General features: G+C 43.9%; 1 protein-coding gene across 7 annotated transcripts in view; it reads right to left on the reverse strand.

The window, feature by feature from the left end:
* FHOD3 (formin homology 2 domain containing 3) overlaps window positions 1-18,292 on the reverse strand; it is a 412,148-nt gene that overhangs the window by 79,082 nt on the left and 314,774 nt on the right. For all 7 annotated transcript variants that reach the window (XM_084780621.1, XM_084780620.1, XM_084780626.1 and 4 more), the window contains one exon: window positions 13,539-13,643. In XM_084780621.1, coding sequence (XP_084636747.1) covers window positions 13,539-13,643 — 105 coding nt within the window. The remainder of the gene's footprint in view (window positions 1-13,538; window positions 13,644-18,292) is intronic.

Below are 18,292 nucleotides of genomic sequence, written 5' to 3' on the forward strand. Positions count from 1 at the left end.
ACGTTAACATGGAAAATGGAAAGCTTTGGGGGGCCCCACCCCTAGACAAGGAATGACAGGCAGCTAATGACTGCTGGGAGAAGAATTAGCTTTTCCAGGCATGAACCTCCTTATTGGTTGCCAAATGCAGGGTGGTCAGCCTCGAAATAATATGCAGAGAACAACAAAAATGGACTCAGAATATTGTATTTATACGTAAATGTGCATACACACATACATATATGTTACATACGTGTATGTAATAGTAATAATCAAACTTCTTTTTAAAGGCTGTCAACGTGAGAACATGGAATGGTCCAAAGGAAGATGGCAGACACTGATGTAATTCTATTTCACATTAAATAAACAACTTAAGAATTTTTAAAAGAAAGAAAAGATGGTTTTTGAGCTTGATAAAATGTATAAGGCTCTAGCCAGAGTGATAACAAAAAAGGACAGAGGTCACCAGTACCAAGCACAGAGGGACGACGTTACTGCAACATGGAGACACTGAAAGAACAACAAGAGGCAGCTATCAACAACTGTGGATAATAAACTTGATAAATCACACTAAATAGAAAAATCCCCTGAAAGACAAAATCCACTGAAACACAATGAAAAAGAAAAGGAGGACCTTGTGGGTTCATAGGGGATGAAACCACACGTATGGTTACGAGCTAGCTTTCCCAGAAGAAAATCCCAGTCCAAGTTGTCTTCACAGGCAAATTCTAATGACTATTTAGGGAGGAAGTTGTTCTGGGTCCAAAGAGCAACCCTAGAGAGCTGAGGAAAACCATTTCATCACATTGTGTGAAGCTGAAATTACACCAGTGTACAATCATCCTGGAAATAGTTTATGATTTTCTTAAAAAGTTAAGCATGCTGCACTATGAGAGTCCTTCTACTCTCAGTTGCTCGCTCACCCAGGAGAAATGAAAGCATGTGCAAAAAATAAAAAATAAGCTCATGTCAAAGTCACCAACAACCCAAATGTCCACCAACAGGTAAGTCAGCAAGTCACGATGGAATAGCACCTGGCAACGTGAAGGAATGTGTTAGTGAAATGAATGACTCTCAGGACAATTCTGATAAACAAAAGCAGTCGATCTCCGATGGTAACAGAAAATTCATGTAAACGTGTGAATGAATCCATAATGAGAGTGGTTACTTAGGATGAGGACAGACAACAGTAACTACAAAGAGGCATGGTAACATGGCTGAAGGTGACAGACGTGGTCCTGTGCATTACCTGTGCAGCGAGTGGCTTTGCTAGGACACACATGACAGAATTCCTATGGGATTTTTATTTGGCAATTTTACTGTTTAAAAAAAATACCCCTTGGTTAGTTTGAGTAAAATAAAATCTTTTTGGTAACACAAGGAAACATTTCCCACATAAAAAAATTTAATCTCTGACTAAATATTAACAAAAAGGCAAGCAAAGTTTTCAATGTGTGAAGTGGAGGTTTCTGGTTTCTTTGAAGACTCAGTTGTGTCACGTTGGGGTTTTGCTGAAGGCTGTCTTGTGAGAGGCCATGCGACCATGCAACATTTTTTTTTTTTGAAGAGAGGACGTGTGATGTTTTGCTGGGAGCCGACGTGTGAGAGGGCACATAATGTTGGGAAGAACTATAAAAAGAACCTCAGACCATTGGACGAGGCTTTTGGCATTTCTACGCTGTGCAAAACTTTGCTGGTCTTCACTGGTCTTTGCTGATCTTTTCTTTGCAGAGAGAAATGCTCCAGAGAACTTCTGGTACTCTGGCTGACTCTGGCTGCTCTCACAGACCCTGCTGATTTCGGTGGAGCCTGCAGCATCTGCAGGATGCTGCCACCTCTACAGAGTCATGTGCTGTTCGGTGTTGGCTGGTATCCTGACAACTGGCCCAAGGAACTGCATCTAAACAGGTCCACAACCCCTTCTCCCTATTAACATGCTTTCTCCCTTTCCTCTGGTCATGAAGTGCTTAAGAATCCTAAATAAAGCAGGTTCTGATAAATATAAGCCTGCCATGGATTATGTCTGATATTTTAAGTTATCACTTATTTCTATTGCAGAAAATGCAATAGAAAGATTTAATGCTCGCAAAACAATAGAATGAGGATAATTACGTTAAGCGGGGAGATGGTTCCCCCACCTGCTTGTGAAACTGTCAAATGACCTAGGAACTAAAGAATCAAGTGGCCGAAGGAAACTAACTTCAGAGAGGAAACTGCCCCAGCTCATAGCTGCGGCACTGTGCTCTCTGGTGCCACTGTGTCACACCATGAAGAGAGAAAGGAAGGAGTGAAGGGTCCACAATCCTTCTAGAGGCTACGTCCCTAGTGACCTACAGGCCTCTCTCTCAGCTCTACCTCCTAAAAGTTCAACTGGCTCCTTACAGAACCATGCTTGGTCCTTTGGTGGATACTCAACACTCAAGCTACAGTACCCTACACCAGGAAATGTGAAAATCTTTTACATGAGCCAGGCCATAGCCAGGAGAAATAGTGTGATGGAGTAAACAAATCCCAGAGCTAACTCCAAGAACATGCTACTGTCCTCGGTCGCCGCTGCAGCACCTCTGGAAACACTGCTGACCAGAGGGCTGTAAACTGCAGGGCTCCTTGGCTTTTTCTTCTTTTAGCAGCTTGCACACTGTGCTTGTGCTCAGCTCTGAGCTCTCAGGCCCTGGGAAGGAATTGTAGGGTCCTACGCAGGGAGCTGGGGAGGTTGGTCCCCCAGTGAGGCTCACATTACCTGACTGGCACAGAGCCATTCCTTCAAGCCCTGGCTGGCCTCAAGCTTCAGCCATCTGCTGGCCGCTGTCACTGGCCGTGACCTTGGCACAGAGAACGTCTTGCCTGTTCTCTCCTTCCCTCTGAATTTCCAGCCTTCTGTCCAAGACTATGAGTTCTTCAGCACAACGGAGGCCAGTCCCCTCTTACCGTGCCTCCAGGCCCCCACGGCTTCATGACTCCGCATTCTCCTGGCAGCTTCCAGGAGACTGACTGCCACCAGCTGTCTGGCAGGTCTGGCTGACAGGCTGAGTGACAGGCAGACAGGCTGATGTCCTTCCTGCCCATTTCCGTCTCCTGCTTGGGGCCAATACTCTCTTTGTTTGCATACTTGCCTCATCTCTGAACACCAGACTGACTCCACACCATCTCTCAGCTCAGCCAGTTCTTAAAAATCATGTTCTAAAGAAAGGCATAGCCTCATTCTGTCTCCTTAGCTCCTCTGGACTGTCCCTTACCCTCAACCTACACTGAGTAAACCTCAGGGAAAATCACAGTTTATCTTATGCTGGCAGCTCAATTTCATACACTCCATGAAGGAATATCTCACTGAAAGGCGGCTTTCCCTGCTTGTATGGCCTATGCCCCCTCTCTCTCTAGATGGCCTGTCTTTTCCTAGCTCTTCTATGAAGGCTCACTTTCTTCATGGTAGTTACAACAATGGAAATCCTGGATTTGTTGGCTTCTTTTTTTTTTTTTTTTTTGGTCATAAATGTGTAATCCCTAGGAAGCTAAGGACCGGGTGTGACCCCAGCAGTGCTGGGTTGACATGTCCAAGCATAGGGCTCACGCTCAGAAAGTAGCTGTTATGTTCAAGTCAGGGGTTTATAGGACTAGCGTCCCCTGCACACGGCATGTCCAAAATCAAACCAGAAACACAGAGGCCTTTACTGTAAGGCAACACTTACCTATTCTTCTTCACTAGGCTTGGAGGGAGTGATGGGAAAGGGAAAGCGTGCAAGCATTGGGGGTGCATTTTCTGAATGTGAGCTTGTACGCGATCTGCTTTGTAATCCGCAGTCTCTGTATAATGCCAGTGGAGAACAGGGACAACTGAGTGTTATTTGTCCCATTACAGAAGCATGACTGATGGGGTAGTGCTACCCTTGCCCCTCAGCTCGGTGAGGACCAGATCCCACCTGTGTGTTCCCTGGTGAGTGATGCTTGACCCTCCTTGTTACAGATCTCACTTAAGCCTCAATGTTTTTGCAAAACCTGTTCACATTTTGCAAACAGAATTATAATAACGGTGTTTAAGGTTACTGGCTGCGTCCTCTATGTAAATGAGGAAGGAAAACTATGCAAATCTCACTGTCCAAAGGAAGAAAACAGGAAGCAGAGGTTACAAGCTAGGCATGCACTTGTTATCTGGCAAAGGTATAGGCAATGAGCTGGTTGTTGGACTGTGATGATCAGAAAGCATGACTTCTGGGTAAAGCTCACCAAGCAGGAAGGACAGCAAGAGGCAGAAATAAGTATTGTGGTGGAGTGTAAAGTCCTGAAGGCCGAAGACCAAGGCCGTGGAACAACATGAAACATCCCCAGAACATACACACAAAAACACATAAACACTGGGTTCTCCAGGCTACAGTCCTGTTTAATATTCCCCCTCCCCCCCCCCCCCCCGCCAAGTCTTTATACATGGTTTTGCAGACCCACGATGCATGGTCATAGACCACAGGAGGTAAGTGAGCCTTGGTACAGAAGCCAGGGGATAAATGTGCCCAAAGCTGGAACGGGCACAGGAATATATATCCACAATACATTGAGTGTAGACAAGTCAGGGCCACTACATGGGACAAATGTCATTTTCTTTGGTCTTACTATCTAAAGAAGAATCGAACGAGGAGAGAAAATAGCAATGAATTTGAAAGTGGAGCTTCAGGGCATCCTGGTGTATTCATTAGACAATTTCCTTGGGGCTGCAGTACAGTTAGAATGTGCATGGCAACAAAGTTGGAAGGCCCATGCAGAACCCAGATGTGAGAGCAAGCTTATTCACACAGGGCTTGTCATATGGCAGCAAGGAGGAAGTCAAGGCTCCCAAGGACAAAAAGTCACCCACTCAGAGCTGTATTTCAGAAAGGAAATGAGATGTAGCCTTTTGCCATATCCGATTCCAGGCATGGTTTGACTCTTGAACGTTAGCAGTAATGGTGGAGTCAGGTCCTGAACATACATGGCAGCAAAACCCTCTAACGTCTGTTGAAGACAGGAGTTCTTTGGCTAGGCAGGGGCTGATGAAGACAGAGCCCAGGGACTTCTAGGGCACAAAGTCACAATGTGGTGTCACAAGGCTCTACATAAACTTACTCCATCCATGGGACCTGCATTCCTCTTCCTGTGCACTTTGGATGAAATGCAATGGATTAATTAGGACCACATTTTGCTTTCTAGAGCCTCTTACCGCTTGTAATGAGATTGCTATCAAGTCTTTAGTGGCATGCAAAAAGGAACCCACACAAAGAGCAAACAGCTCCTTCCACTGAATGGCACAGCTTCCAGGGTATTGGCTTCTTTTTGTCAGGGTGGCTTTAGGTGTCATCATGAAGAAAGGTGATGCCCTTATACTACATTCCATGTGATTTGCATTTCTTCTCAGCAATATTTAGTTTAGTTTTTTTTCCCCTTTCTTTATCTAGGTTGATCAAGCAATTTAAAAATTAAAATGCTCCATTGGACAGTAGAAATCTCAACTCCACTGACACAATTAAAAACAACAGCACTAAAAAAAATGTCTAAGCAGATCAAGTGATAGAACACAGCCAGCAAGTATTTGGGATCCAGAAAAGCACAGAGATGACATCTCAAGAACAGTACTTGAACGCCCCCTCACCCCACCCCCCGACAAGGAGGATGTTGAGGCACATGTAGATACTAGCAAGGTCAGCACAAGAAATCAAGCCAAAGCAGACAGGGAAGGGAGGACACAACCACGGGGCCCATGCAGAACAGATGGTCCATCTGCAGAGGGCAATTAGGATGAGGAAGACACCAGTGGCAGCAAGCTACACACAGGACAGAGGTCAAAGGTGTAGCTAGTGGGTAAGTACAAGGAAAGCAGCAGTAACTGACACAGGAAAGAAATACATGAAGGCAGAGATGACTGACCCCTGGAGCAGGTGGACTGTCATGGGGGTCTGAGGAAGCAAGAATTCAACGAAGGGCTTGAGTTGGAAGCAGAAGCCACTGCTTAGGCCAGCCGCTTGCTCCCCGTACCCCCAGATATTACTGTGCCATTTATTTCAGCAATGTCAATCATTTCTCAAAAGTTCGCAACACCACAGGACGAAACTGACAGGAGGCCTGTTTCAAAGCAACACTATGTAGTCATATTTCAGTTATGAACACTGGGAGGAAGGAGAGTTCCTGAAAGCCTAGAATAATTGGTCCAAGAAGACGGGCTTTGGCAAGAGAGAGGAGCTGTTCCTCGGGAGCTGGTCTGCACACATCAATGCATAAACAACTTGCCTTCTTTCCTATTGGTATCAGAAAAATCCCGTATTGGAACAAGGAGGAAAACTGAGGTTGAGACCCTTCCTCTGACAAAGTAATTCCCAGGCAGATAAATAATTTGGATACAAAAATGTAGAAAAGGCAATGCTAGGAAGAACCACAAGAGAACAGCTTTCTTCAACAGAAACACAAAGCCCAGAAGACAGAAAGGATTGATGTGTAGCACATTTACCAGGTAGTGCTGAAACGTATCTACATGGCTAGTTGCGTCTTGCATGTGCTGTCATGCCTTCCCCATAATGATGGCCCTTCTTCAACTGTGAGCCATAGCAAAGACTTCCTTAAACTAAGACAACATCCAAAACTTCATAAATAGGCCGGGCCTGGTGGTACCTGCCTGTAATCCCAGCACTCTGGAGGCAGAGGCAGGCAGATTTCTGTGAGTTCGAGGACAGTCAGGGCTACAAAGCTAGTCCAGGACATCCAGGGCTACACAAAGACACCATGTCTTGAAAAACAAAACAAACAAACAAAAATAAACAAAGACTTCATAAATATAATTTAAAGGACCCACTGTGGCTTATAAAGTGGTTTTGCCACTCAAAATGAAAAGAACCCGAAGATGATGAGTCAAGAGTGGAAAAGAAAATAGAAAACATCCAGCACAATGCAAGTAAGAGAAATGCAAGTCACAAATTCACTGATGTACAACTACACAGGCAGAGATTTACTACTTTTTGACTAAGATATGGGAAACTAGGCTCTCTTACCACTATATTGAAAATCAAAATTGATGTTGTCTTGATGGATCACACAGTGATAAAAATTCAAAAGTCAAAAATTTAAAAATATAATCTTTTTTGAGATAGGATCTTATGTAGCTTAAGAGATCCTCAAATTCACTAGGTAGCTGAGGATGATCTTTAGTTCAAAAGCCTCCGTCCTCTACCTCCTGAAGTGCTGAGAATGTATTGCTATTTTGATGTACTAAATCCATTTTTAGGAATTACATCAGAATTATCCTTCAGATAATTGCACATGTGCAAAACGGCATGTTCTAAGAATTACCCTCAACTATATCACATGTATCAGCAAATGACTAGGGTGTGCTAAATATGGATGGGCTGGGGTGAAACAGCACACAGAGAAAAACAGTATGGCGAGCTGTTAAAAAGAACGCTATAGCGTCCAATCACTGTTGTGGAACGGGGACCAAGACAGGCAAGGCAGGGGAAAGCTTGGACGGTGTGTGAGTATCTGTGTAAGTGATCCAGAACAGCAAGGTCCTTACATAGATGTACACTGGTCCCAGAGATACAAAGTCACTAGGACCGCCCCTTTTCAAGGACAGGAAGAAGTGCCACTACCACTGTCCTCCCTTCCACATTAGCATTTCATACAGCACACATGTAAAGTTTGTAGAGCAATCGGTACACTTAAAATAGCTTCATCCGTGTCATATTCCAGGAGCACCACTTCTGTGGTCATATACTCAATAGAGTTAAAACTCAGGATCTTAAAGAGGTGTACTTAATCACAGCATTGCTGACAACAGTCAACATAGTCACACAAGTCATATGCTCATCAACAGAGGAGTGGATGAAGGACATGCCATATGAACATTTAATGGAGAAACATTTGACAACAACAAAATATTGCTATATACAACTAGCATGAATGGGTTTTGTGCTGTTTAATAAGTCATTCATAGAAAGACAACATATAAGGCTCTTTTACTATCCATCCATCATCTGCCTATCTATCTCTCTATCTCTCTATCATCTATATATCATGCAGTACTGGAGATTGAACCTAGGGCTCTCACATTGTAGAAAAGTATTGTATTACTGAGCTAGGTCCCCATGTCTTCATAATCTCTTTTGTACAAGACATCTAAAACCTCAAAGGTGCACATGAGGATTATAGAACGGGAGTAGCCGGGAGACCGGGGAGAGGGGAGATGAGGAATTACAGATGAGTGGTTATACAGTGACAGCCATACAGGTAAGTGAGAGACAGACTATACCAGCATGGGGCCTGCAGCTACCATGCTGCTGCCTAGGAAGGTGACTGTGTGCTGACTATCTGATCACTCACACAAAGCAGCACATCCCATTTGCCTTATTGTTCCTTTTTCCTGCCTAAGGGGATGTCACTACTGGGTTTATCCTCTCCTAGGAAGAAGGAAAACCTCCATAGGGACTGTTACATAAGCTGGGACATTCTGAGCATCCAAGATTTCTGGACATTATTCTGGAAAGCAGGTAGGCAACTCCTGCCTACAGTAAGCACTGACGCTATCTCAAGTAGGAAGACAGAGCTTATACTAATGGTATGCAAGGTTCTCAATGTTCATGTCAGCATGTCCATAGAAAGTCCCTCCTACAACCTGGCCCCAAGGATCCTCCAAGGTCCTCCTACTAAGCAGTTCTGTGCAGGCCTCATCCTAAGTGAACGCTCTAGTCAAAGCATAAGGACTGGTTGTCTAGAGTCAGCTTTAGCCCCTCTTGCCCATTCATTCAACTTGCTTAGTCTAATCACTACCCAGGAGCCTCCTGCTACCATGGCTGAAAAGACCCACAAGATAGAGACAGCACTGCATTGAGAGAATGAGAGCATGTTCTGCCTCTCCCAAAGCCGATGGCCCCAAACTTACTTATGTACTTGTGTTGTGGTTGTTGCTTATTGTTTCTTTGAACACTTGAAATGAATGGTTCAAATATTCCCTTAATTTTGTTGTCTTTCAGAAAGAAAATATTTAGAACTTCCCTGCTCAAAAAGCACATTTTCTAAATTGAGGCATTTTTTTAAAAGTCTGATTTCATTACACAGTTGCATCTTGTAGCCTTGAGGATATCTGTAAACAGTTCCAGCTTTCTTGTTTTGTTTTGGCACAGTCTAAATTCCAATTTCATGAAAATTAGGGCTCTGTTCTTTGTTTCTTGAAGATTGCTTTAAATGATGCTGTCATAGAATTGGAGATGGATTTACCTTAATATCCTTGTATTGATTTAATTTTATAAACTTTTTCTTCAGTATTTCCTTCCTAGGTCAATATATTGTGACAGCTAATCTTGGTTGTCAACGTGACTACATCTGGAATTACACAAACTGTGAGCATGTGGGCACACCTCAGAGGGCATTGTCTTGATTGGGTTGTTTGAGGTGGGAAGATGACACACCCTAAATCCAGACCATCTTTGGTCAGATGAACCACAGTAACCCCGGGCCACACCTGGTGGTCAACATAAAAGGACATGGGAGAAGAAAGTGTTTGCTTTTGGCCCACTTGGCCTCACTTTTTCTGACAAGTCCACCAGTCCTGCTGTGGAGGTATTCCTTCACTGGTTGAGAGCCTACTTCTCTGAGACATTGATGTAGCTGAAAACCAGCGGAGACATCGAGCCTCGGACTGAACAGCTACTAGACTCCTGGCCTTCCAGTCAAGGAGCAGCCTTTGTTGGATTGACCAGAGTTGATCCTCGGTTAGAAAGCCCTTTTTAGAATGTGGATTCATTCTATCACTTTTGTTTCTCTAGAGAACTCTGACTAATGCAATATAATTGCAAGTTTTATGAACACCCAATACATGAACATGCCTAAACAAGCCTGAGGAATGGAAAACTTTAAGCTCATGATGCTGCCCCCTTTTCAAGCGGCCCAGGGTGCCTGATGGGGCATTGCCGTTGGCCTGACTTCCCTAGGACTTTGAAAACCTGCTCTCATCTCCAAATCAAGATTATGAGAGGTCTAACATTCTAGATTTGAGCAGGGTTTAGGCATTAAGTTTGTTAGGTTTTTTTGGGGTGGGGTGTGGGATGGGGGTGATTGCAAACAAAAGATACAGGTTTTCTCCTTGCAAAACCATGACTGTTGTTCATAGTATTTTAGTATGTTTCCTGGGCTGTTTCTCAGGAATAAATCTTACAAATTCTACCGATATATGTATCTCAGTAAAAATAGTTATGTGTCTCAATGGAATAAAAAAATACTGATAGATTTGCAATTTCATTGTAAACAACATGCAAATAATAATTCAACTGTCAAGTAATAAGTTGTATAAAATGCCCATTACTGTGATTGCAATCAATGTAATACACTCAGGCAACAGCAGAAAACTGTGACTTGCAGTCAAGGGGTCCGAGGCCTCATCTGACTTCTGTCTCTCTCGTTAACATGTACATAAATCTATATATGTATTATCTATCTACCTGCCTATTATCCATCCATCTGTCCACCCAACTCTCCCTATATTCCTATCACCTCCCCATATACCTGTTATCAATCTATATATCTATTTCTACCTATGTGCCTGCCTATCAGTTATCTGTCTCTCATTTATCTATATATAATACGGATTTGTCTGTCTATTTATCTATTTACGATCTACTTTTCTATCTGTCCCATACGACTCTCTCAACCCATCACAAAACAACAAGCAAGCAAGTTCAGAGTAAAAAGCAGTAAGGCTACCTGGGACAAGAAAACTGCACATTTGTCATTTCAAGTCATCGTCGCACAATTTAAAAATCCTCACACAGTGGTATCCAGAAAGATACGCAGATGTAAAGAAAGAAATAAGCCCTAGAGACCTGCGTCACTAGGCATTACACGTCGCAAAGGTGACCCAGTTCCTATGGCAACAGCATGCTGTGAAAGAGAACAAGAGCTTAGAATGTGGCTCCTGCCACTGCTAAATGTCTCCCTGAGTGCCACCCAGATGCCTCACACCTCGAACACCCCATTCTGAATTGCTTATAAAATTGCTACCCCCTATGGCTTTTCTCCTAGCTTGTCTTAGTCTTTGCTTCAGCTAGACAGAGCAGGGTGGGGTGCTCAAGTGAGTGCTTTTGGGACCTGGATACCAGAGCTTCCAGCTCAGTCAGGGCTAGGGCTTGGGCTTCGGAAGTTTGGGAAGGTAGTCCACGCAGGGACATCTTTTGCAGGTCCCGGGAATGGCATCTGTAAAGCCTGGGGCTCTGGATCCAGGGACCTCTTGACCTTATAACTTTCCTATTTAGTGGACCCCTAAACTGTTCTTGACTAGTGAGTGGGTGATTCACTGGGTCCTTCAGCCAATGTTTATCATGGTTAGCACGGTCAGGCCCAGGGACTGTGGAGGACACACGACAGAACCTGCCTTAGTTCTATAAGAAGTGGTTGACTAGCAAACATGAGACTTGTAATGGCAGGCATACTCTAACATTCCTCACTGGGCACCCAAATCCTGCATCTGATAGGACAAGGGTCATCGCCATGGTAACCTCTCCAAGATTATAGTCAAGGGGACTGCAACCTATGCTAAAGGCAGTATCACCAACTGATTTTTCTATCACCAACTCCTGACTTTGCCTAAGTATCCCCAATTCAGGGTCGCCCTTGGCTGTGAAATCTGAGAGTTTGACATGGATTGGTTAGTATCACATGTCAGGAGTGTCTGATACTTATTCTGTGGGTTAAGAGCATGCATACATTTATTTGGTATGACATTTTGATGCAACGTTGTCATCTACAAAGTTCATGCAAAAGAACAGGAATTGAGTTACAGCACACACACACACACACACACACACATCAAACATAATGCTTCCCCCCTACACAAGTATCTCTTAATCTGTTAGATAAGTTTACAATTTTGTATTGGGATTTATTAATAGCCATCCTAGGCCATGAGTTGGGTACCCCTGAGAGGGAAACTCCACTAGACAACTCTTCTTCCTGGAACTATAAGATTTTGTTTGTTTCACACCCCAGCCAAACCTCCTACACTCAGTAAAACACTTCTGCGTACCCAAAAGAGTATCTGAATGTGGGGTACTGATCCCATTAAAACATAGGATTTGAGACAAGTGACCTCTGCTGTCCCTCACATCTAGATGCCCAGTGATGTACCACCATCCATTCTTCCCCCCCTACCCCCCCCACCACCATCCATTCTTCCCCCCCTACCCCCCCCACCACCATCCATTCTTCCCCCCCTACCCCCCACCCCGGTGCGGACATCCAGCTTCCTGCAGCACTCTTGTGTGGTCAATTTTTTTCCTTGCCAAAATCACCTTCTAAAAGGTTGGTGTAATCACATTTTACCCTCAGGGGGTAAGTAGCTTCCCAGTGAGTGAGCTGGAAATCTAACCCTCTTCACTTCTCCAACTCCTGCACTCCTGCACTCCTGCCATTAAGGGTAACTGCTTTTAATTGTTCTAAAATTACAGGTCTTACCTTTCCCTTGTAAACACATCCTTGCATAATCACTGGCTTCCAGGAGTAATAATCAGTGAGTTTCTGGTGGTCTCATGTGCTTGCCAAGGTAAATTCCTTCCATGCACCCCCATACAATTCTCCTCTCATTTGGTAGGTCTTAGACTAATTACACAGCACCTCAGTGGACCCACTTCCTTCTGATCTACACAGATTTAGTCATTCAAAGGTAAAAACAATGTCTCTGGGACAAATTGCAGAGCTCATGTAACATCTAGAACCATCTTTAAAGGGCAACGTAAGACATCCATCCCAAAATATTTAGAAGAAATGTCTATAATTTATTTTTTGTTTTTATTTTTTATGCATATGAGTGCATATGTGTACCATAAACATGCTTCCTGCCCACAGAGGGCAGAAGAGGGTGTTGGATCGCCCGGAACTGGTTCTAGAGACAGTTTTGAGGCACCGTGTGGGTGGGTGCTGGAAATCAAATCCAAGTCCTCTGGGAAAAAAGCCTGTGCTCTTAATGGCTGAGTCATCTTCCCAGCCACAGAGGAAATGTTTATACTATCTATGGGAAATAAATAGGAGGTGGCATAATAATAAAGACAAAACATCATCTCAAATGAAATACCTGCTTAGTAAATAGTGTGGCAGACAGAGAAACTGATCTTCTAAAGGAAAAATTTTCAGAATATGCTTTTTACTTATACTTTTAACAACTCCTTCTGTTTTCCTTTGTATTTATTTATTTATTTACTTATTTATTTATCTTATTTTCTTCTTCCCCCTCCCCCCCAGGATAGGGTTTCTTTGTGTAGCCCTCACTGTCCTGAAACTTGACCTTCAGACCAGGCTGACCTTAAACCTAGAGCTCTGCTTGCCTTTGAGATTAAATGCATGTGCCACCACCTTCTGGAATTTGTTTTGAGAGAGAGAGCTTCACACAGTCCAGGCTGTCCTCAGATTCACTAGATAGCTGAGCGTGACCTTGTACTCCTGATTTCTCCTGCTTCAACCTACCAAGTGCTAAGATGACAGGCGTACACCTGATCGCTCTTAATATAACTGATGTTGCACTTGAGCAAAGGGAGATAACACCATGACCCCCCCCCCAAACTCACCTGGCATCCTGCGGGGACGAGAAGGACGATGCAGATGATGGGGACACACTAGGTCCAGAAGATGGTCTGGAAGATTGGAAAGAGTTGTTGCTGAAGCTGCTGTATCTAAAAAGCACAGAGATTTGGATTGGATTTAAAAAAAAGACAGAGAGAAAAGAAGTGAACAATAAATATAAATAAGATTATGCAAACCATCTAGCTTTCTGCAGGACAAATATTTCTGAAGATGCTATTATAAATAGTGATTACTTTAAGCTATGGAGATTTACTTCATTTTGATAAGTCTTCATTAAAGATGTTTTCCAATCTCCAAACCCAACTGAGTAGCAGGACTCACAGCAAAGGGTTTCAGAGGAGCCATCACGTCTTCTATTATTTTATAAATGCACATTACAGTTAATTGTGAACATAAATCAAGAACCCAAGCCGTGCTCATCTGAACTATGAAAGTCTTCCTCGCTGCCTGGGATGGCACAATTAGAACACCATCAAAGACCTGCAGAAATAAATGGATTGACCAAAGAAACATCTTAATATTGCAAATTCTGCCACTGGTCATGTTGAACCATCAGGTCCCTGTCCTATAATTCCATGGCGTGTCTATCGGCAGGCCTTCCAGACTAGCCTACTTACTGCTCAGAGATGAAGGCATCCATGGTTTCAGGCAACATGTATCCTGACCAAAACCTGTAGTGGCTACAATAAAATCAACTTTGACCTTTCCAAGCAATCTCTATCAAACAGATGTCAGGATTTGTAAAATTCTGGAGCTTTCTGTTTTCAGGAAAGATATCCCTTGGCATTTTCTTCTATGCAGCTGTCATCACACAGAGCAACTCCCAGGAGACAAATCACAATCCAAACTCTCCTATAGAGCTGGCATTCACGTCAGACAGCTTTGATCCCTACACATCTTGTCACACGTGAGGCTATCTCACCCCTTAAAGTGTTTAGGGACATTGTATTAGGATGCGTGGGACCTCGAGGGTTGTCACACATCAGGTGTGTGACAATGGGCCCATTCAGAAACGGGCCCTCCCCATTGAGAACACAGCACACCACAAGGTTGGCCAATGTCCTTTTCAGTTAATATGTCATTTTCACAGTTCTTGGTTTCTGTGGACTGGTCCTCTTTCCTCTCCTCCTCTTCCTCCCTCAAACCCCTCTCAGGTTACACTGAGATTGAACCTGTGACTCTACAAATAGTAGGTGAATACTCCAACACTGAACTACATCCTTAGACTGTTGGTTCTTCCTAAGTTTTCCGGGCTGGCCTTGAACCCGTGAGTCTCTGGAGTGGCTGGGGTTGCATTGCACGACTGTCTCTTTTCGTTAAAAATCTGCACTCTACATGTCTAATAGGTTGACTGTTTCTCCAGGTCAGTGCTAGTTTAATTTTTTCAGAAAGACTCACAAATCACAGGCCACGGAGAAAGCAGAATAACAAAGACTGAAGGTGAGGACAGGACGTCAAGTGCTGCCACAGGAAGAGGAGAAGGTGGCAACAGGACGAACAGAGCCAATTAGAGCCAGATACTGCCACCACACAGGCACCCAGCCTGGCTGTCCACCAGCTGCCTGGACACTAGCATGTTGCCCTGGCCACTGAAACTCACCCTGCAACTGCATTTGGATATCCTGCTGAATGTTTTCACAGGATCATGTTGCTAAAATTATGTTTAAATGACGTTATGGAAATAAACCACCACACACAATGTGTTTTCCTCTCCTTTGGTTTTTCTAATGGCCAAGTAATTAATTCAAACGCCTCACAGCCTGCCCAATTTTGTTTCTCAATTTCAGCCAAACTGACTGGATCATAATTCACTGTTCAGCATTTTTCTGTGTGAGGAAGGGAGGGTTCATTATAATGACTAATGGGCTGGTGTCTAGTACAACCTCTTCAATGGGAGTAGGCTACTGAGTAGGCAGATCTGTGGCCATGCAAACCCACAAAACCCCATAGCAATTGGACAGCAGAAATTCCACGCCCCTCACACTAACAATATTGGGACAAATGGGACAACAATATTGGACAAATGGCTAGCTTTGCCTGATTAGACTAAGGCGATCTTCACTCACAAGCATATGACTGTGTTTTACAACACACAAATACGATCAACCGGATAATTTACACATATAGTCCACATTCCCAAGGACTATATGTTCTAATGAAACCTGGAAGAACCGAGGATCCAGACACGAGACCTCAGGTGCTGACACCATTCTCAGAAAGTACAGAATCACCACAACAGGCTGATCCCTTGCTGGGAAAGCTGACGTTGCCCACATCTTCTTCCAGGCCAAGCGTTAGCTAGCGCTTAACTTGCATTCGTGTACTATTTGGGAGGGTGGAAGGATCTGGGACTTGGAAGGGGCCTATAGAGAGCCCAGAGTTCTGAGCAAGAACAACTAGGTCTCCAATGTGTTCTAAGTATGGCTTCTTCTTTACCTGGCTCTGCTGAGGAGCTCTGGTGGGCTCCTCCCTCCATGGCCTCCCACTGTTATAAAGGAGAATGGAAACTCTCCTGCAGGCTGAATGCACATGGCTCAGGCAAACCTTCAAGGCGCCAATGAAAGGAACCATTGGGGAAGGCATCAGTCCAGAGGAATTACTGAAGGTGATGGTGGTGGCGGTGGCGGCGGTGGAGGAGAAGGAGGAGGAGGAGGAGGAGGAGGAGGAGGAGGAGGAGGAGGAAGAGATGGAGTGTTGTGTCTATTCAGAGACCACCTTGAGCAAGAATTGGTGCCTCAATCCCCGCACTTAAGTTTCTTCACTGCCCCTTCCTTACAGTAAGTGGTAGAGTCCACCTCCTAAGGGACGCTTCAAAGCACCAACTTGATGGAAAATAGAGGTATTCTAAATTAAAGCTAAGGCTCTAAAATTAATGTAAACACTTAGACAATAGACAAACCATACTGTCTATAACTATTTCCATTTATGTGTTGTTTCTTTTTAAAATTTAGACAAGCTACTTAAAACTTTGAAGGAAATTTCAAGCTTCTTCTAGATTATATATAACCCAATGGGGTGGCCAGTCACAGACGAACCCTTCAGTTATTAAGTGGGCAGGCTGAAGACTGGCCATTTCATGGTGGGAAGACCTGCCCCGTGGTCAAGGTTTATCAGGCTTTGTTTGAAACAAAGGTCAAATTCTTGCCAGTCACTGAGGCTTGGTGGTCCCCACATCACAGGCTCTGGTAAATGCTTTACTCTTGTTCACAAGACTCTGTCTGAAGACTCCTTACAGCGCTGTTGGAAGTCCTGGAGGAGAGCCATCAAGCTGCAGCGGGACAACTGACAGAGGAGAACCTGACTCTCAAATAGGCTGACTGGTACTGACACCACCTCTCCACACACTAACAGATGGACTCCGGCCAAGGTATTGAGTCTCTCTGAGCCTTGGGTTCCTTACCATAACCAGGCACTGGTGATGGAACCTGTTTCTTTTTTTTTTAATTTAATTAATTTATTCAGATTACATCTCTATAGTTATCCCCTCACTTGTATCTTCCTGTTGCCCCTCTCTCCCTCTTTCATCCTATTCCCCTCCCCTAGGTCTGTGACAGAAGGGGACCTCCTCCCCCACCATATGATCACAGCCTATCAGGTCTCTTCCTGGTAGACTTGCTTACTCTGAGTGTCACCAGGCCTCAGGGGGAAGTGGTCAAATAGGGGGCACCAGAGTTCATGTCCAAGTCAATCCCCACTCTCCATACAATTGTAGAGAATGTGCTGTCCATTGGCTAGATCTGGATAGGGGTTCTAGGTTTACTGCATGTATAGTACAGTAGTTTGAGCTGACCTACCTGGGTCCAGATCTGCCAGCCTTACTGGTCTTGTAGGTTTCTAGGACCCTCTGGTTCTTTCTATTTCCCCATTCTTCCTTACCTCTCTCACCTAGAGTCCCAGTAGGAAAATCCCAGTGTCTATCCCAGTCTCTGGCTAAGTGAAGACTTTCAGGGGACATGTCTGTTGGGCTAGTGTCCAATTATAAGTGAGTACATACCATGTGTATCTTTTGGGGTCTGGGTTAACTCACGCAGGATGATCATTTCTAGTTCCATCCATTTGCCTGCAAATTTCAGGAGTTTCTTGTTTTTAATAGCTGAGTAGTATTCCATAGTGTAAATGTACCACAGTTTCTTTATCCATTCTTCAACTGAGGGACATCTAGGTTGTTTCTGGGTTATAGCTATTACAAATAAAGCTGCTACAAACATAGTTGAACATATGTCCTTGTTGTGTGTTGGAGCATCTTTGGGGTATATTTCAAGGAGTGGAATAGCTGGGTCTTGAGTTAGCCCTATTCCCAGTTTTCTGAGAAAGCACTGGATTGATTTCCACAGTGGTTGTACAAGTTTGCATTCCCACCAGCAATGAAGGAGTGTTCCCCTTTCTCCACATCCTTGCCAGCATATGCTGTCACTTGAGTTTTTTATCTTAGCCATTCTGATGGGTGTAAGATGGAATCTCAGAGTCGTTTTGATTTGCATTTCTCTGATGACTAAAGATGTTGAGCATTTCTTTAAGTGTTTCTCAGCCATTCAATAGTCCTCTATTGAGAATTCTTTGTTTAGTTTTAAGCCCCATTTATTAATTGGGTTATTTGGTTTGGTGGTGTTTAATTTCTTGGTCTCTTTTATATTTTGGATATTAGTCCTTTGTCAGATGTAGGGTTGGTGAAGATCTTCTCCTAGTCTGTAGGCAGTCACTTTGTTCCATTGACAGTGTCTCCTGCCTTACAGAAGCT

Source organism: Acomys minous (genome assembly GCF_964271855.1).
Source record: "Acomys minous genome assembly, chromosome: 4".
NCBI classification, from domain to species: domain Eukaryota; kingdom Metazoa; phylum Chordata; class Mammalia; order Rodentia; family Muridae; genus Acomys; species Acomys minous.